The sequence below is a fragment of the Arachis hypogaea genome, chromosome 19 (assembly GCF_003086295.3).
Source record: "Arachis hypogaea cultivar Tifrunner chromosome 19, arahy.Tifrunner.gnm2.J5K5, whole genome shotgun sequence".
Classification (NCBI taxonomy): domain Eukaryota; kingdom Viridiplantae; phylum Streptophyta; class Magnoliopsida; order Fabales; family Fabaceae; genus Arachis; species Arachis hypogaea.
The window spans coordinates 156,859,802-156,879,886 of NC_092054.1; the positions used below are offsets into that span (position 1 = coordinate 156,859,802).

Genomic DNA, 20,085 nt, shown 5'->3' on the forward strand with positions numbered 1-20,085 from the left:
ATTATATTTTTGGTGTTTTTCATTCTCATTTATCTTTTTTAATTTTTTTTAATTATTTGTAAAGCAAATAATACTATATGAGAAGACAAAATATGAGTACTAAAACAAATAAAAAAATAGAAGTAACAAATGAAGATGTCGTTAAGTCACCAAAAACAAAAAAATGAAGATGTGGTTTGTACAACTCTAATATAAAAGGACTACATCTTTTTTAAAAATAAATAAATTTAAATTTTTAAACTAATAAACTATATTTTAATTTTTATTAAGTAAAAGCAACAAATAAAAATGTAGTTATATACAACTCTAATATATAAAGTCTAAGTCTTTTTATAAAAATAAATAAATTCAAATTTTTAAATTAATAAATTATATTTTAATTTATATTATATTTTAGTTAAATAATTATATAAAATTATATATAAATTATCAAATAAATATCTACAAAATATTTTTAATATAAATAATTTACATTTAACATTAAATTATATATTATCTGATTAATTTTTAAATAATATAATATTTATTAAATTATACCGTAAAGTGTAATTATTTTTGCGTGAATCTCACTCTAGTTGTATTTAAATTTTAATAGTGGGTGTGACATTTACGATTTGAGTATCTAAAACATTTAACTTTAACTTTTAAATTTTATAGGCAACCTCAGAGATTATTAAGAAGTAGCAATTAAAACAATAAATGCTAGTGGGCTATTTGGGCACGTGACCCCACAGCAGAAGCCTCAGCATGCTGATATTTTTTATGTATGGGATAATGATCATCGCCGAAGTGTTGGATACATATATAGCACAAACTTGGTGAGTTGTTGCCAGGCCAGTGCCTAAACCTAAACCGGTTGGAACATCTCATTTTCGTTTCTATTTATTATCTAAGATCTGAATGCAGTACAGTGAAACGCGTTTATAAGTAGATAGATTTCAGCACTTTCAACAAAACCAAATAAGAAATGGTTTGGTTGGTGAGTTTAACTTTTGATACAATAAATTTAAAATTTAACGCTAGCATTGATTTTATACTTTTGAATATACAGTCCCACATTTCCATTTAAGAAATAAATAAGCTACAAAAAATATCTCCAAACTATTAAATTATAATAATTTTTTTACGAAAAAATACCTTTGAAAATTGAAAGTTTGAAACATTTCCAAACCCTTACCGGTTTTTAAATATGTATTCGCAAAAAATTTTAAAAATTGAATTTTAATGGGAATTTTTTACAAATCTAATTAAAAAATGTGACTTTTTATTATTAAAATTTAGTCATTTTATATTAAATAAATAAATTTTATTAATAGTAAAAAATATTTTTAAAAATAAAGAAATTATATTTTTATAAATTTTCAAATCAAATCCAAAAAGTATTTGTTTTTTTTTATATCAAAGATAGGAGACTCGAACTCACCAACCTCTTAATTGAGTATGAGAAGTCTATGTCATTTGAGTTATAACTCATTGGCATCCAAAAAGTATTTGTTACTCATAAAACAATGATATTTTTTATTTTTTGTGATATTTAAAATATCATTAAATTTTAAAAGTATCTTTTATAAATGATTTAATAATTCGGAAAACAATTTTACCTGTATGGTCTGAAAAGAAAAGAAATTGGCTCTTTGATTGTTACTTATTGAGTGATGGATAGTGTGTAAAGAGGGAGATTTTCCTTCTTAAATGCAATATTAGCTCACCGTATCCACCGCCTACTACTGTCCTTGTTGCCTTCTTGTCCATCCCAAAATACATCCCACCAAACCATTCTTTTATTTCATTTAGAGAAGGGTTAGAATACAGTATTTTTATTAAAATTTGATCAATATTTAATTAAAAAAAATAAATTATTTTATATTATATTATTAAAAACATGAATCATAATTAATTAATAATTATAAATTATAAAATTTGTTGACTCTTAATAATTAATATTCCTCTTTTATTTAAATTTAAATATAAATATAATCAAAATCATATCATATAGTAAATCTTAGTACATCTATCTATCTATGTATACAAACCATACAGTCTGGACTGTCCCGCAGGTTGCAGCTCCCACCGGACTTATCCTGCACCTTCACGTGCCATTTATTTATTTACTTCTTCTTCTTCTTCTTCTTCATCCCACTCCCACCGCCAACAAGATTCTCCTTTCTCTTTACGACTTACGAGGTTGATGTTCTTTTCATCATCATTTCTTGAGTATAATATACTTTACCTTTAATTATTTCATTATAATATTATTACGTACCATAGTGTGCTTAATTGTAACTAATTGTGTTGTTGCATTAGGCATTAGATTCTTTTGTGATTGCATTGTATCATTCCTGCTTCGATGACTTCACTTCAAGTTCCTCCAAGGCTATTGCTGACTCTGCTGTTGTTTCTTTTCTATGCTTCACCTTCTCATTCCTCAAAACCAGTAAGTAGCTAAACCGTACCCCTGCTGCTCTTTCTGAATCTCTGCCTTTTTCTGAATATCTCTTTCTTTTGCAATGGAGGAGAATAATATGGTACGGAGAGCCCCACAGAAAGAGTGGTGGAGGACAATAAGTGGAATGGAGGAAGAGGATGGTGGTAGCAGGCCATTGAAGGTTACGTTCTCTGAAGCTGCAATCAACTGGACCGATGCCATACCCATCGGAAATGGCCGTCTTGGGGCTATGATTTGGGGTGGTGTTTCATCGGAGCTTCTCCAGCTAAATGGTTAGTCTTAAAGTGTCTTTCTTTTTTAGAAAGTCCAAATCTTGCACACTTTTTGCTGGATCTTATCTTTTCGTGTTTTTTTTGGATATTTTCATCAGCTTTTTTTTTTTTTCTTCCTCTAGGAAAAAATTATTTTAGTTAAAGTTTTTTTTTGAATAGACTGGTTATTTAATTCCCAAATATACATTTATGATTTATATTAGTATAATGTATAATATCACTTAATTACTCTAATATATTCTTTTGTCTAGTTCTTAAAAGATGCATATGGCATTGTGTTAGTCTCCGAATAATGTCACATGATAAATAAACTGGTGAGCATGAAAAACAAAAATGAATGATCCAAAAAGATGTCAACATGTAGTGTGTGTGTGTATATATATATATCTCAAAAATCTTTTTATGGACCAAGCTAGTAGCCTAATATCATAATATCACGTGCATTTTGAAAAGACTAAACTGTTAAATAAGTAGTCAGTTTCTCTTTTATTCATATTTAAATTATTAACATAAAACATTATTTTCACAAAAATCTTAAAACCTTTAAAACGGTATGTATACTGATACAGGCCATTAATTATGACTTAAAAATAATTGATAGAATGCTGTGTCTGGGCAGTTTAGTTTGTTGCTAGAAACTCAACATGGGATTAAAAAAAACAATTAGATTTGGCTTCATGTTCTTTTGGAGTTTGAAAGTAGATTGCTATCATTTATTTGAGACCATGAAGGTTCTTGAATTGCTTTAACAGAAGACACACTTTGGACTGGAATGCCTGGCGATTACACCAACAGTAGTGCTCCAGCAGCATTGGCTAAAGTTCGAAAACTTGTTGATAACAGAAATTACTCTCAAGCTACAGAAGAAGCTGTCAATTTGTCAGGAGAGCCTTCTGCTGTAAGTAATTTGTTACAGTAAATATATCCACCATCACCAAAATAAGTTTTGACAACCCAGCAGCATGATATGTTATTGCTAAATTGTTAATATATAAGTTACATGCTTTTATTCAACTAGGATTCTCATTTTTCTGAGTTGGTAGAAGCTTTAAATTAGTCATTGTTGGTAATCATCTCTAACTGTTATGACTTAATGTGAAGGTGTACCAACTTCTTGGTGATATCAAGCTAGAATTTGACGATTCTCATGCTGTATACTCGAATGAGTCTTACTACAGAGAGCTGGATTTGGATACTGCAACAGCAAAAGTAAAATACTCTGTTGGTGATGTTGAATTCAGCAGAGAACATTTTGCTTCTTATCCAGACCAAGTGATAGTGTCAAGGATTTCTGCAAGCAAGCCAGCTTCTTTGTCATTTACAGTGTCTTTGGATAGCAAATTACCTCACAATTTGCAAGTTAGTGGCCAAAATCAGGTAATAATGGAAGGAAGCTGTCCTAGCAGAAGGATACCACCGAATGCAAAGTCACCACCTTCATCGATGGCTAATTCAAGTATTGATCCGAAGGGAATTAAGTTTTCTGCTGTCCTTGATGTACAAATTACTGGTGAGAAGGGGGTTGTGCATGTTTTGGAAGGTCCAAAGCTTAGGATTGAAGGTTCAGATTCTGCTATTTTGCTTCTGACAGCTTCTTCTTCATTTGATGGGCCATTCACTAAGCCTGAAAACTCTAAGAAGAATCCTACTTCAGATTCTCTCAATACAATGAAATCGGTTAAAAAGTTGTCATATGCTAACCTTTATTCACGCCATTTGGATGACTATCAAAATCTATTTCATCGTGTGTCGTTGCAACTCTCGAAAAGCAGCAAGGCTGCTGTGAAGAATAGGAAATTGGTTTCCTCTCAATCTAACATCCCTCAAACCATTCCAACTTTGGCGAGGATCAGCTCTTTTCAAACAGATGAAGATCCTTCATTTGTGGAGCTCTTGTTTCAATATGGTAGGTATATACTAATTTCTAGTTCGCGTGCTGGAACTCAGGTCTCAAATCTACAGGGCATATGGAACAAGAATCTTGAGCCTGCATGGGAGTATGTTTTTCTATCATGTTCATTTCATTTCATACTAATTTCTGTATTAGCAGGAATGCAGTAGAGTTTGTAACTTGTATTCCTTTGTTATCATGCAGCGGTGCGCCTCACTTGAACATTAATCTTCAAATGAACTATTGGCCAACTCTTGCTTGCAATCTACATGAATGTCAAGAGCCATTATTTGATTACATTTCCTCTTTGTCAGTCACTGGTAGTAAAACTGCAAAGGTATTTCCTCCTCCTTTTCTCCTCGGCTCCACTTGAAGCAAACGAAAAAAAGGTTATTATAGCATATAGCCATTTGCACAGCAATCTAGCCACCTTCTCATGGATTTCATATATTGCATCCTGAACACCATTTGATACTGTATACAGGTGAACTATGAAGCAAACGGTTGGGTTGCACATCAAGTTTCTGACATATGGGCTAAATCGTCCCCAGATCGAGGTCTTGCAGTTTGGGCATTATGGCCAATGGGTGGAGCTTGGCTTTGTACCCATCTATGGGAGCATTATACTTATACAATGGACAAAGTAAGTTATGATGGCACTTGCATTAATATTTCCTTTCCTTTTTTGGGGTATTCATATCCTATAGTAATGAGTGATTTTTGTTTCATATTAGGATTTTCTAAAAAATAAGGCATATCCTTTATTGGAAGGATGTACTTCGTTTCTGTTGGATTGGTTGATTGAAGGTCCTAATGGATTATTAGAAACCAACCCATCAACTTCACCAGAGCACATGTTCATTGCACCAGATCAAAAGCCTGCCAGTGTGAGCTACTCGACTACTATGGACATATCGATCATCAAAGAAGTTTTCTCTTCAATTGTATCTGCTGCTGAGGTGAAGTTGATCTTGTGCTCAAAGCAACGGTTGTTTCCTGTTATCCTGATTTTATCTTGGTCAATAAGTTCCTCAAATACAGGTTCTGGGGACAAGTAATGATGCTATTATCAAAAGGGTAACTGAGGTTCAGTCCAAGCTTCCACCAACAAAAATTGCTAGTGATGGTTCCATTATGGAATGGGTATGTATGCCCTCCATTCTCTGTTGTTCATCTCTCCAGTTTATGTCGCGTGGCGTATGGTATTTATTCTTATTTCACTGATCAACAGAGAATAAATAAGGTTTTGCATTCTGTGTTGGTTTTAAACAACATGCTAACTTAAGACCTTATTTGTTTTTCAGGCAGAAGATTTCCAAGACCCTGAAATACATCATAGACATGTTTCACATTTATTTGGCCTGTTTCCAGGGCACACAATAACTCCTGACAAAACTCCAGACCTCTGTAAAGCCGCAGATTATACTCTAATTAAAAGAGGTTTGTGTTTTGGTGTGAACATTTAACTTTTTCTTACAATATGCATGCCTGATATTTCTTACAATACTACTATGTTTATGTTACCTTGTATCTATGACATAAAGCTGCAAATTTTTATCCTTGGTACTATAAAATAATTCAACATGGGTTGCCAATTTTGCACTGTGATTCAGGAGAGGAAGGTCCAGGGTGGTCAACAACTTGGAAAGCTGCGTTATGGGCAAGACTTAAGAACAGTGAGCATGCATATCGCATGATAAAGCACTTGATTGTATTGGTGGATCCTTTTCATGAAAGTAATTATGAAGGAGGACTCTACAGTAACCTCTTCACTACACATCCTCCATTCCAGATTGATGCTAACTTTGGGTAAACCCCATATTTATGAAAGATCTCTACCATTTTTCTATCTTGTCAATCACACTAACACCATATAAAAGCTTGAGCTGAAGTATAACTATATACTTTTCTCACTGATCAAAAATAAAACTCTTGCTTTAGAAACCTGTTGAGTGTTGACAAATGGTTTGTTTTCAGTTTTTCAACAGCAGTTGCAGAAATGCTTGTTCACAGCACAATGAAGGACCTTTACTTGCTTCCGGCGTTGCCTCGCGACAAATGGCCGAACGGCTGCGTGAAAGGATTGAAAGTACGCGGCGGGATCACAGTGAACATATGCTGGAAAGAAGGTGATCTGCATGAAGTTGGGCTATGGTCAGAAAACCAGAAATCCCAAGTGAGACTACACCATAGAGAAACCATGGTGCTAGCTGAATTATCACCAGGCATAGTTTACTCTTACAATAACCAGTTGAAGTGTGTGAAGACATACTCTCTTTAAGTGATTCATTGAAATCTTTCTTCCAACCTGGCCAATAATTCCACTAAGGAGCATGCATTCATTTGTTACATCTTGATTCATTTCATTTCATTTCATGATGATTTATAATTGTATTCTTCCTAGAGTGTTATCTTAGCCACGGATCATGTAATTTAACAGTGAAATATTCGGTCAATGTATTTGCACAACAGTTGAGGGTATAAAGCCATTTAATAGTATAATACTACCATTTGTTTTAATACCTAAAAAGACCTATGTTTTCTTTATTCAGCTACACGTGAATGGACCATTAATGTTATTTACTTATTTTGAGTATCAAGATCTTACAGAGTAAAGCTTAGGAGTTAGGCTTTCCAAATTGTGCAATTTCTTAATTTCTTTTCGGTATACCACTTTTTGGCCAATTATTAAGCATATGTTTTATTCTGTTGGTCATTAAACCGATTCTTAAGCGGAAAAATGAGCTAATCACCTAATTAAAAAAAGTTGGTTGTATATAATACTTCTTAGAAAAAAACCTGAAACAGCCTCTAACAATTACTTCGAAAGACAACGAAGTTCTTGACAAAAAAAAACCAACTCGACCCCTGATAATTACTTTGAAAGGACAACAAGGTCCCTGTGTCAAAAAAAGTCAATGTTGTTTTTTTTGACATAGAAACTACTCAGTTTAAAAAAAATAGATCCGGAGCTGAATTGGATATTTTTTTTCTTGGAGCCTCGTTGTCTTTTCGGAATAATTGTCAGGGTCGGGTAGGGTCGGGTGGGATATTCACTCTATTTCTTATTTGTTTAGTATACTAGTGTTAAACCTGTGCGATGCACGGGCTTATATTTAAATTTGATAAGTTAAATTAAAATTAATATTTTATAACCATATATTTTCTTAAATTTAGTATAACACTATCATCGTCGTTATATAATAAACGTATTAAATGTTGTTTTATCTTTATTCAAAGTAAAATATAAATAGAAGAGTTTGAAGTTTATAATATTCTTAAAGCATAAGGAGGGAGACATGAAAAAAATAAGAACATATATAACTGTAATAATAGCATGTTAATTTTACACTAAATTTTATATAAAAAGCTAATAAAAATTTATCGATCGATAATTTAGTATCTTACTAACTTCATTAGAAAAGCAATTGGCATAGGATGTTGGGCTCCTTGTTATACACTTCATTTCAAATCTGAAAAAAGAGTTATAGATAAATTAGTTATATCTATAGTAAATATTTGTACAAAAGTATAAATCATAACATGCTATTAAAATAAAAATAATATTATTCTTACCTAAATATTATTAAAAACCTCTTTGAACACGACATTTGTTGTTGATGACTTTGAATTGCCGTCTTCGTCTAGAATTAAAACCCTGAGGCCACTGCGACTCTTAACTCTTGACAAAGCAACATAAAGTTGTCCATGGGTGAACACTGATTTTGGCAAATAAAGCCCTACATGTGATAATGATTGACCCTGACTCTTGTTAATGGTCATTGCAAAGCATACTGTCAATGGAAATTGTCTCCGTTGGAACTTAAATGGCAATCCTGAATCTGAAGGGATCAAGTTCATTCTTGGAATGTACACTTTATCTCCAATATTTCTACCGGTCACTACCGTCGCTCCAATTACGTTGCTGCCAAGTTCGTTAACTATTAATCTTGTCCCGTTACATAAACCTGAAGTCTGGTCTATGTTTCGCAGTAGCATTACAGCGACTCCTGCCTTCAAAGTCAACTTGTGATTGGGTAGTCCCGAACATTTGATGTCATTTAGGAACTCTGGTGTGAACCACTCTTGTTGTACATCTTCATTCTCATCAGCTTGACATGTTGTGTCAGAGCTCAAATACTCCTTTTCCATCCCTGGAAAGATTGTCAAGACAAAATCATTTACCTTCTCGACACTCTCAAGCGTGGGTGCAAGAATTGCCCTACTCTGAAAATACCTGTAATCTGACATATTTTGCAATAAATTTGGATATGCAAAGTCTACCAAATGAGCGAGAGGATCATCAGTAGTTGTAATCAATAGATCATTTGGAATTTCAACTTCTGATTCATCACCAACAACAGAGCCAATATTTCCATTTCCAACATCAAGTATCCAATTAGCAAATCTCTTCATTTCACCTTCATCTTGATCCGAAGAAGACATTAGAAGCCTCATATTCGTATGCAGTTTCAGAACCTTACAAAATGACCACAGATGGGATGAGTTAATAGCGGATGCCAATATATCGTGTCTACTTCCTTTCGGAATCACCGGAAGTATCTGTCTGAAATCACCTCCTAGAACAACAACCTTACCACCAAATGGTTGATGTGTCTTATGTTGATCGGTAACTGACATAAGATCCCTGAGTGTCCGATCAAGTGCTTCAAAGCACATTTTATTGAGCATTGGAGCTTCATCCCAAATTATTAAGCTAATTTGGATGAGCAACTCAGCCTTCAAACTGCCATGCTTGATGTTGCAAGTAGATTCATCAGTAATTGTAATGGGTATTGAAAATCTAGAATGAGCCGTTCTGCCACCAGGTAGGAGTAAAGAAGCAATTCCACTAGATGCGATATTTAAAACAATTTTTCCTCTAGACCGAATAGCAGAAGAAAGTCCATTCCAAATAAATGTCTTACCACACCCACCATGCCCATAAATGAAATAAAAACCACCAGAGTCTGTAATAACAGCATTGAGTATCTCATCAAATACTAACCTTTGCTCATGAGTCATCTTTTGTTCTGTATATAAGTTTGTATGAGTCAAGTCATTTGTGTCATATGCTAACTCCTCCTCTATTAGCTTATTCTGAAAAAGGCGAACATCAGACATCTCAGGATATGGCATTGATTGATAGTCTCTTAAAGATCTCGCATTGCTGTTGAGTATCTTCTCAATCTCAATAAGGCAGAGGTTTTTCAATTCGTCATCAGTCATGTTTAGTCCTAGAAAAAGCACATAGTGGTTTTATGAAATACTTAATAAGTAATTCTAAAATAAAACTATTAATATTATTAATAAAAATAAAGATAATAAGAGAATACAATCTTGATATAAAAAAAAAAAAGATATAGTAAAATACCTTGATTTTTCAAAGCTTTTCTCCTCTCATATAGTATTCCATCAGCTAATAATGTCCAAGTTGCATTCCAAACACGCTCTGGGTTGCTAATGCTATTAGATATCAGTAGCATCGCAAATAATTTTCTCAATTGATTACCAGATGCAAGTTCAGCTACCTCATTAATAGCTGCAATGAATTTCCTATCATCGCACAGTAGTCCCATGGAATAGCAAGCATCTTGGAAGCTAGAATATGTAATTCCATTAACTGTCCTAATAGACTCATATGTTGTGCAACCTCTCTGAACAGCTAACAAAATTCTCATATAATAAATATCACCTGTACCCGGTGGAACATAATTTAACCTCCCGATAGAATACCCTCTTTTGCGTGGATGCCATTCCCTTGATTCTCTATCATAAACAAATTGATTTGGAAACTCAGCATACGTCAAAATTTGACCTGCTTCAAATTTTTTATTGGCCTCCATCCATGTTAAGAACATTGTACATTTTCCTTCCTCTTCTTCCACGATTTCTTCAAGATCATCATCATCTTTAAAGATGATATTTTGCTCTCCAGGCAAATGAAAGATTAATCTCATCACTGAAGGCCACCTTTGATGAATATCATACGCTAAGGTTCTCCACATAGCCTCACATGCAGACAAATATCTGCAATCATAAAATTGTTTGATCTCATCAATAACCTGAGCATCCTCTCCACTGGAAACTTCCTTTGTAACTCCAACTGCTACCCTGTCTGGACCTTTATTTACGTACTTGAACAAATATTTGATAGCATTCGACTTGTTGCAGTACTCTACATTAACATGCGCTTGATAAGACATCAGCAGATATGCATTGTATGGAACCACATTCCTGTTATCCATATGGACTCAAACATGTATTTTGTGTCTCTCTAAAATGATGAAAGACATGGTCATACACAAACACCCATTAAAAACATGTATTTTGTGTCTCTCTAAAATGCTGAATATGAAATTAGTGTCTATGTAAAATCGCATAGGTTTTATTTTCATTGGCTGCTTTAATTTTCTTTTTATTCTCATTTATTCAGTTACGTAAACATATTTTACGGAAAATAATATATATTTTTTTTCAAAAGTAACTTTTTTCAAATAAATATAAGTTTAATCTTACGATCAATAAATTCAACTTACAGTTAAAATCTTTTTTTTTTCATTTCCTTAAATAAAGAGATTGAAAATGAATAACTTATAAGTAAAAAGAGAGAAAAAGATGAAAGTATCTCTATTATTGTGCTGAGATAATCTAAAAAATAACAATGTAAACGAAGTAAACAGAAAAAATTTATAAATGTGACAAATAAAAAAAATTTAAATTTAAAAATCAAAACGGTTAAGAAGTCATTTAATTATGGATTAGTATTAGAATTTTAAATTTCAAATTTTTAAATAGAGTTTCCTAATTAGCTAGTGCAAATTTAAAATTTTTAAATAAACTTTTTTAATTAAACGTTTGTTGTTTATTAAAAATATAGAAATTTGTTAATTTACAAATAATTTTTATTAGTTTCGTCATAAATAGTATCAATCCTATTATTTATCGATAAAAATAATAAAATTAAATATAATCTAAAAATTAATAACCTTATAAATGACGTAAATTTAGAAAAAAATATTTAAAAAGAGAGAAAAAGATGAAAGTACTTCTACAATCTAAAAGATAATAATAAAAATTTATAAATGTGTCAAGTAAAAAAATTTAAATTTAAAAATCGAAATGGTTAAAAACTTAATTAGAAATTAGTATTAAAAATTCAAATTTAAAATTTTTAAATAGAATTTCCTAATTAGCTAGTATAAATTTTAAATTTTTAAATAAAATTTTCTAATCAAACGTCCGTTGTCCATTAGGAATATAGAAATTTGTTAATTTAAAAATAATTTTTTTTAGTTTCATCATAAACAGTATTAACTTTATTATACTTTTTCTAAAATTTAAACAGTATTATATTTTTTTTAAATAGTATAAATAACTTCACATCTTAATAAGACTGATAATTCTATTTACTTTATTATAATCCTTTGTAATTAGCATAGTAGCTTATAAATTATATAAATTTTTAAAAAATATTCTCAAACCCAATTGCTTACTTAAAAATTCAAAAAAAAAATATTTGAATTTAAATTTAAAATTCTAAACATAATACTTTAATTAAAAATTATAATTAGATTTTTTTTAAATAAGTACACATTAAAAATTAATAACTAACTTACTTATATCAACAATAATTCAAAGAAGAAATTTATAACTTTATGACATTAAATATTAAATTAAAAATTATCATAATATCAACGGTGAGAATCAAATTAAAAATAAAACCACAAGTAATAACCAAATAACTTCAATTTATATTTAAAAAAATTCTAAATTCCAAACATAAAAATCGAAAAGAACAAAAAGAAAAATAACTCAAGAAAAGACAATGTTTTCACCAAAACAAACATATGCTTGGCATTATTCTATTAGATAGACTCTAAAAGGGATTCCAAAACATGTGCATCCAAATTCTCAAGTTTCTTTCTCAATCTTGATCTTCTTGCAAGTTGAGGTATTTCCTTCCACCTTCGAATCTTTCGACTCCGAGGATAGTCGCTTAGTTGGTATAATAGCATTTTCCAACAATTCGGATTCATCATTGGCCGCAATTTCGTTGGAATTCAAGCAACAAATTCTGTACAAAAAAACCACATTATCAGTCATCTTCTTAACTTTATAAGAAGGTGAAAAAATGTGGATTATCATATATGTGAACTTCAACGATGAAGAGAAAGATCTTATCAATTAGGTTGAGCAAAAGTGTAGGTGTATCCAATAAATTTCCTTTCTGTAGGTATTACATAATATATTAATAATAAATAATATAAAAAGTACCAATAAAAATATCTTCACTAATGTTTTTAGAAATAAATATTGGTTAGATCTTACCAATAGGAGTGGATCAAGTATCTCTACACAACTCTTTCCCAAAACTTGTTTTGCCTCCTTGTCAAAGACTACATTACATGCACAGTCAGAATCATCAGTGACACCAAAAAAAGAAAATAACATAAAAAAAAAGTTAAATATAGACTTATTCAATATCTAATCCAATATACATAGACTTTAATTTAAAAAAATAAATAAATAACCTTGGAGTCATGGATAAAAGGATATTAGTAGAAAATCCGTGTCTTCATCGAGTCAAACCATCTCAATTGAGTATGGCAATGGAGAATTTTTGTAACTTGATAGTGTTCATAACCGTATCACTCGTATACGTACACACAAATTGTCGATGGTAGGATTGATGTCAGCAATTTTGTGAATACCAGCCATTGGAATAAGTAGGGAGATTTTGGATATATGTAAAGAAAGGGATTGATGTACTTTAAATTGTGGTGCTTTACATCTCTCATAACTTATCCTTTTATAGTTGCATCATAACTAAAATTTTTTAAATTTGGTTGACTTTAATTTAAAATTTAAAAAATAACAAACTAAGTAAAACAACCCAAACTTAAAATTTGAAAATAACAACCTAAACAAATAATAATTTAAAAATTATAAACTAACGTAAATCTTTATTTATAGTAATATTAGTATGTAACAACCGAAGAATAATTAACGTAATTTTTTTTAAAACTCTAAATTTCTTTAAAAGAATTTATGTAGCTGCAATTTAAAAAAAAATCAATAAAATTTTTAAAAATAATGCTAAAAAGAATTAACAGATTTTTAAAAAATAGTGTTAAAATATAAAAAAGAATAATCTAAGTAAAATCTAAATAAAATTAAAAAAATAACAACTTAAATAAAATAATTTGAAATCTAAAAAATAACAACTTAATTTAAACAACCCAAACAAATAAAACAATTTAAAATTTAAAAAATAACAACCTAAGTAAAACAACCCAAACTTAAAATTTGAAAATAACAACCTAAGTAAATAATAATTTATAATTTATAAATATAAATCTAAAAATTTCTAGTGACGACACGTAAGCAAATAAACTCCCAGACTCAACGTATGAGCGCCACGTCAGCAAATGAGCTTCCCATTTGTATTTGTATACTATACTATAAAGATAAAGATAAATATACGGTCAAACGGAGTTTGGACCGAAGCAAATTAGGGTGGTTCTAAGCCCAGCATCCGATTCCAAAAAAAAAATGTTATTAAGAGGAAAGGCTAAGCCCAATGTTAACAACCCAAAGGTAAAACGACTGCGTTTAAGGAATGCCCGGCTTAACCTAGCACAGGTGCCATCCCAAAACCCTCGCAAACCCCCTCTTCAGTCTTCACGCTTCAGTTGTTGAGTTCTTCATTTCTCAGATTTCGATTTTTATTGGAAGCAAATCAGCAATGGCATGGCGTTCTGGATCTCTCTCTCGCTCACTAATCTCCACAGCTAGGGCTTCCCTCCGCCCATCCGCTCCCCGCCTTCGTCCTCCGCCGCTCGCTGCCCCTCGCCTCCACTCCCGCCGCTTCTCTATCCCTGCTTCCAGGTTCCACTTCCAAAATTTCATTTTCCTTTTGCAATCTTTGAAATAAATACATATATATATAGTGTGATTTGTGAATGTGTGTTTGGGACAGGAACTTGGGGGAATTAGGGTGCATTCAATCACTGTTACCAGTTCATAGCACGATGGCTGTGGCGTGTCTCACATCGCACCTTGCTGTTAGCGCGCGTGCTTATTGCGAGCTCTCCCATGGTACCTTCCGTCGTTCTTGTCAAGATCGCTAGTACAGTATCTTTGTGAGTCTTGTGCTGGTTCTAGGATACATAAATAAAACCCCCATTCAAAATGTTTTACCTCGTTTTTAACATCATCATTTTTATGCCACTCTTTGAAAACGCTCCTTTTTTTTTTTTTGGTTTTCTTTCGTGTGTTTTCCAATTAATTGCCTTAGAGAAGCTCAGATAAGTGTTTAAATTTAGTTAGTCCAGTTTTGACGGAGGTGAATTGGGTAGAAGTGTGTCAAGTCTCTCTCTCTAGCTTGGTTAATGAGAAGGTATTAAGATTCGAATTTATAGGTAGGAATGGAAAAGATGGGTGATGCGCAAAGGACATTGATCATCCAGTGGCGAGAGAAGAATGCTGCATAGTAGGTTCCTTTTTCCGCCCTTTAATCTAAGATTATAAGTTTTAAAGTGTTTTTACTTAAATCCATATACAAGTGAGAGTGGTTGATGATATCTAGAGAGGAAGTAACTGAAGTAGTGAGATATACCCTACATATCCTTCTGGTATTTGTCTTTTTAAATTCCTTGAAATCAGTTTCAATATAAGATTTTCTATGTTTACAATCTGAATCATGGAGGTTTCTCACAATGAAGTCATGTGATGGGACAACTTGGCCATCTATTGTCGATCTATTCTATGTATAAATTTACTTTAACTAAAAAATAAAATCCTGCCTAAGTCATCCTGGAAACGGCTTTATGTTCAACCCTTTCATCGGTTCTTCTAGTACGACTAATGGGAAACTTCATTCCTTTCACAGGTGATCCTGATTCCTGAGTTGAGGTACTAAATCCCCTTTAATTGTTTTGGTTGAACTTATCACCCAACTTCAATCCATTGGTCTGAAAGATGTGAGATTTTTGTTACCCCCTGCTTGAAATTCTGCCTGTGAAGGCAATTTGGAAGTTTCAGGCAGCTAGGCATGGTGTGGCGAATAAAGTTACCACCTATCCTTTGATGTAAATGATGATTGGAATTATTGCCTTCTTTTCGTTGAAGTAGTAAAGTACTTCTTTAAATTGTTACATCCTGGTTCTGGCTTAAGCCAATCTACATCTTAGATGTGGCTACCATCTTGAGTATCCAGAAATCCCTAGTATTTTTGTGGTTTCAGGGTAAATGATGCCATGCATGTCCTTGTGCGTGATGATATAAATTCTGAATCGTTTCTTTTATGTTATATTAACTTGTAAACAAGTGCTATGGAGCTGGCTTCGTAAGATTGTATCTGACGACATGTAATCTACTGTACTTCTATTTTCTTATGACCTGCATTGTTGCTGCAGGTACGTGAGAAAGCTATTGGATTTGCATAACTGCCTTAAAGAATATGGCGGATCAATATATTATGGATAGTATTTTCTGGGAAGTGACATTTGTAGGAAGTGAGACCCTAATCCGTTTTGCTATCCTTAATTTTGACTATTTCTGATTCAGTAAGAGGGTAGAAGAACCTCTTTTTTCTTTTCAAATTGCAAATACATTAAAATTAGACCTTGATTATTTGTGGCTTTTGGTTAAATGTTGTACATGTTTGCTGTTTTCTACTTCTGTTTTTGGGAATAGTATTTTTTTTTTCCTTACACAAATGGAGGGATGCATTTTTCTTGCAAGAATTGAAAGGGGGCACACATGTGGGATTAACCAAATTTCGTAGTCTAACTAAAGTGGAATTGTGCCGGAGAAATAAGAATAGGGGAAAAGTGTTGAATCATAAATGATCTTAAATTCTATTAAGTATGAACTGCTTAAGAGAATGTTTGGTTTCCGCCCACACTTAAGTTTGGTTGTTCAAATTAATTCCTATTTTAGGACAACCAAAATAAAGTTATTTTTAATTTTGCGAATTGAAATTTCACTACTCTTTACACTTATTTTTAACATATTCAAACTACGCACAATTAAAAAGTAATTCTTTAAACTTAATTTTTCTAAGAGTAATTCTTCAAAAAGTTAAACTAAGTAATAAGTATATCGCTTGTTTAAACCGAAAAGTACAAGTTTCTCCATTGGATTATTTGGTTGAAAGTAATGTTTTAAACATCGGACTGATTTTTTCTTTTTTTTAAACTAAAGATAGAGAGATTCGAATTTGCAACCTCTAAGTGAATATAGAGAGATTATGTTATTTGAATTATAATTCGTTGGTAATTTTTGTGTACTTTTTACACATGAAGATAGTGTAGTAATATATTTTTTATACTACATAGATGGTCAGTCATTCAGAGCCTTAAGTTCAATTGGTTGATAAATAAAAAGTAATTCTTTACTATTAGCATATATTAATTAAAGTATTTAGTTTAGCCATTTACCATTTTTTTTTTTTTTAATGTTCACTGTAGACAAAGTTAATTTCTTTTTTCTTTTTGGTAATTAGAAAAAAAAAATAATTTCTATTCAGCAGTGTATTATACCTACTACTACAACCACAAAAGCCCCATTAGGTGAGATGTCTTGTATTCATATTTAGATCTCTTTTAACTCCGCAGAATGTTTTTAAGTTTCTTTATCTCTCTAATCATTAGTCTACTTTCTAACCGAATTGCCCTCCTGACTACAGAAAAAGTTGCATCAGACATTTGACAATCGAAGTAAACTTTTGTTGAATCTAAATAACATTTAGAGTGTATTATACCTCAAATAAAATAAGGTGGATTCTATGATGTAGAAAGAAAGATTCTTCTACATGTGTATGTTTGTGTTGTTAAAAGAATAGTGTGACAAGTGTTTAGAAAGAGAGTAATTGAAGAGATAAGATTTGACATGTTGCAAGTAAAATGTAGTGTATTTTGTCTTATGTAACATGTAAATGATGTATTGATTAAATAGACTAATTATATTTATGTTAATTAATTATTAAAGATAATATTGGACCTTGTATGATTTTCTTATTTTTGAACTTTTTGAATGTACGCTCTCTTTCTTCAAAAATATTAACTTTACACACAAAAATTTATTAATATTTATTTATTTTAATATATTCTTTTTTTTTATGACTTAGATATATTCAGTTTCACAAATATAAAAATGTATTTATTTACATATTTTAACCAACAAAAAAACATATAACTTTACATATTTACATACATTTAAATTAATAATATTTATATATATTTAATTTAAATATTATATCAATATATCTGTCAATATTACTCTGGATACATATAGATATTTATAAAAAAAATATTATTCAAACGCTACATATTCTTGACATCTTATAAAAATAATTATTCAGATGATATTTATTATGTAAATAAAAATAATTAGTTGAATTTTCTTTTTCAAGTAACATGAGTTGGAACTTGGAAGAAAAATAATTAATTGAATTTTTCTTTTTTATTAATTTTTCATCTAAGTTAATAATTTTTCTTTCAACTCATGTTACTTGAAAAAAAAATTCAATTAATTATTTTTATTTACATAATAAATATCATCTGAATAATTAATTTTTACACACAAAAATTTATTAATATTTATTTTAAATTAAATTAATGAATGTATAATATATATTAGGAAAATTATCATCTTTCTTCAACACACTTCTATGCCTTCAAAGAGAAACTAATCGTATAATTTTATTAAATTTATTCAGACATACTTTTTTTGTTTAATAACATAATAAATATTAAATATTCACTCAATAACATAGTTTATTCATTGTAAAAAATTAATAATTTAATTATAAATAATAGGTTGAATCTAAAATATTCCAATAATAACTTGAAGTATTTAATTTTTTTTAGACAATTTTTTTTCTAAAATATTAATTATTAAAAGATTTTTCTTTTTTTAGTATTTGAAAATTTTTTTAATTATTTTTTATAAACAACTGTAAATAGATATTTTAATGCAAACAAAATAACAAGATATTGTCTACATAATACTAAAAAATAACTATATTTTCTTATATTTTTCTTGGTATCTACCATGTTTTTTTATATGTCTGGTGTTATATAAATTTTGAGTGCACATATTTTTAGTGAGTTTAATTTTAATGTATTGACAGTGTAAAATGTGTTTTACATAGTCGTGTAATTATATTTGGTCTTTTGGATGACAATTTACACCGTCTATAAAAAGTAATTATTTTTGTTAATATAGTGTTGCGTCATTAGATGTAAATATAAAATTATTTTATACTAACACTACATTAAAATTAAATTTATTTTTAATTTCTCTTTATAACAAAAAGCAAAATTTCTTATTACAATTTTTATTTTTAAAAAAAATCAATTCTCCCAAAATATATATTCTCTCTTTCTGCACCATAAAAATGACAGTATTACAAATGTTATTTTGACATCAATAATTTTTAAAAAATTAAATATAATCTTTTTTTTGTTTTATTAATTAAAAAAATTTAAATATAAAAATAATTAATAACAAACTATTTTTATAAGATGTCAAGAATATGTGGTGTTTGAATAATATTTTTTTATAAATATCTATATGTACCCAGAGTAATATTGACAGATATATTGATATAATATTTAAATTAAATATATATAAATATTACCGTTAATTTAAATGTATGTAAATACATAAAGTTATATATTTTTTGTTGGTTAAAATATGTAAATAAATACATTTTTATATTTGTAAAATTGAATATATCTAAGTCATCAAAAAAGAAAAAAGGAATATATTAAAATAAATAAATATTAATAAATTTTTGTGTGTAAAGTTAATATTTTTGAGGAGAGAGCGTACATTCAAAAAGTCCAAAAATAAAAAAAAATCATACAAGATCCAATATTATCTTTAATAATTAATTAATATAAATATAATTAGCCTATTTAATCAATACATCATTTACATGTTACATAAGACAAAATACACTACATTTTACTTGCAACATGTCAAATCTTATCTCTTCAATTACTCTCTTTCTAAACACTTGTCACACTATTCTTTTGACAACACAAACATATACATGTAGAAAAATCTACATCATAAAATTCACCATAAAATAAAATAAAATAAAAATATGTATAAACCAGACTAGGAACATTCCCCGATTCTTGCCTAATGGTTGCATTTCCATAACCAACTATGGAGAATTTGGCAAAATTTGATCCCATTGTGAGCCATGACTCATCCATCCACACTTCAAGAGGCAGTTGTTTGCTTGTTACTTTCATTTATCCTTTCTTTAATTTTCTTCTGTTGCTGTATTTGTCACCAAGTCTGTCACATTTGTCTTGTCATTTTCTCTATACAATACTTCTGTACTTGTACCTTAATCTTGTTGGATTTGTTGGATCTCCATTCATTGACAAACCATCTTGTTTGATCAATTTACCTTGGATTCATTCTTGTGAGATAACTATGGGGTAAATCTA

General features: G+C 30.2%; 3 protein-coding genes across 9 annotated transcripts; 2 read left to right on the forward strand and 1 right to left on the reverse strand.

The window, feature by feature from the left end:
- The first annotated feature begins 2,021 nt into the window (after positions 1–2,021).
- On the forward strand, positions 2,022–7,139 carry LOC112777480 (alpha-L-fucosidase 2). Of its 2 annotated transcripts, none has more exons than XM_025821861.3 (12): positions 2,022–2,184; positions 2,305–2,434; positions 2,514–2,718; positions 3,471–3,616; positions 3,820–4,715; positions 4,814–4,946; positions 5,094–5,252; positions 5,344–5,568; positions 5,651–5,752; positions 5,914–6,049; positions 6,223–6,418; positions 6,587–7,139. In XM_025821861.3, exons 2-12 carry the CDS (start codon positions 2,348–2,350, stop codon positions 6,888–6,890), a joined length of 2,589 nt encoding a protein of 862 aa, XP_025677646.1. In that variant the 5' UTR covers positions 2,022–2,184; positions 2,305–2,347; the 3' UTR covers positions 6,891–7,139. The 2 variants fall into 2 exon arrangements, with proteins under 2 accessions (XP_025677646.1, XP_072083567.1); XM_072227466.1 differs by having other exon boundaries at positions 2,044–2,184; positions 2,517–2,718.
- Positions 7,140–8,185: 1,046 nt separating this feature from the next.
- Positions 8,186–10,857, reverse strand: LOC112779173 (uncharacterized). The gene is made up of 3 exons (XM_029295830.2): positions 9,984–10,857; positions 9,358–9,846; positions 8,186–8,889 (listed from the first exon to the last, which is right to left on the reverse strand). Exons 1-3 carry the CDS (start codon positions 10,855–10,857, stop codon positions 8,186–8,188), a joined length of 2,067 nt encoding a protein of 688 aa, XP_029151663.2.
- Positions 10,858–14,201: 3,344 nt separating this feature from the next.
- LOC112777336 (uncharacterized) lies at positions 14,202–16,290 on the forward strand. 6 transcript variants are annotated; one of them, XR_003190384.3, is made up of 5 exons: positions 14,202–14,500; positions 14,592–14,710; positions 15,034–15,104; positions 15,504–15,526; positions 16,030–16,290. XR_003190384.3 is itself a non-coding variant. In XM_025821689.3 (4 exons), exons 1-3 carry the CDS (start codon positions 14,358–14,360, stop codon positions 15,054–15,056), a joined length of 285 nt encoding a protein of 94 aa, XP_025677474.1. In that variant the 5' UTR covers positions 14,202–14,357; the 3' UTR covers positions 15,057–15,104; positions 16,030–16,290. The 6 variants fall into 6 exon arrangements, 5 of the variants coding, with proteins under 5 accessions (XP_025677474.1, XP_025677475.1, XP_025677472.1 ...); XM_025821689.3 differs by lacking the exon at positions 15,504–15,526; XM_025821690.3 differs by lacking the exon at positions 15,034–15,104 and having other exon boundaries at positions 14,206–14,500.
- The last annotated feature ends 3,795 nt before the right edge of the window (positions 16,291–20,085 follow it).

What these genes read in the sequence shown, in the direction of transcription:
- LOC112777480 (XM_025821861.3), top strand. Translation starts at nt 2,348, where the DNA reads ATGACTTCACTTCAAGTTCCTCCAAGGCTATTGCTGACTCTGCTGTTG. An exon ending in AATCTTGAGCCTGCATGGGA is followed by an intron (nt 4,716 to 4,813) that starts GTATGTTTTTCT and finishes GTTATCATGCAG; the next exon opens with CGGTGCGCCTCACTTGAACA. An exon ending in CAATTGTATCTGCTGCTGAG is followed by an intron (nt 5,569 to 5,650) that starts GTGAAGTTGATC and finishes CCTCAAATACAG; the next exon opens with GTTCTGGGGACAAGTAATGA.
- LOC112779173 (XM_029295830.2), bottom strand. Translation starts at nt 10,857, where the DNA reads ATGGATAACAGGAATGTGGTTCCATACAATGCATATCTGCTGATGTCT. An exon ending in AAAAGCTTTGAAAAATCAAG is followed by an intron (nt 9,847 to 9,983) that starts GTATTTTACTAT and finishes TGCTTTTTCTAG; the next exon opens with GACTAAACATGACTGATGAC. An exon ending in TTGCAACATCAAGCATGGCA is followed by an intron (nt 8,890 to 9,357) that starts GTTTGAAGGCTG and finishes CTCATTTGGTAG; the next exon opens with ACTTTGCATATCCAAATTTA.
- LOC112777336 (XM_025821687.3), top strand. Translation starts at nt 14,358, where the DNA reads ATGGCATGGCGTTCTGGATCTCTCTCTCGCTCACTAATCTCCACAGCT. An exon ending in TTCTCTATCCCTGCTTCCAG is followed by an intron (nt 14,501 to 14,591) that starts GTTCCACTTCCA and finishes TGTTTGGGACAG; the next exon opens with GAACTTGGGGGAATTAGGGT.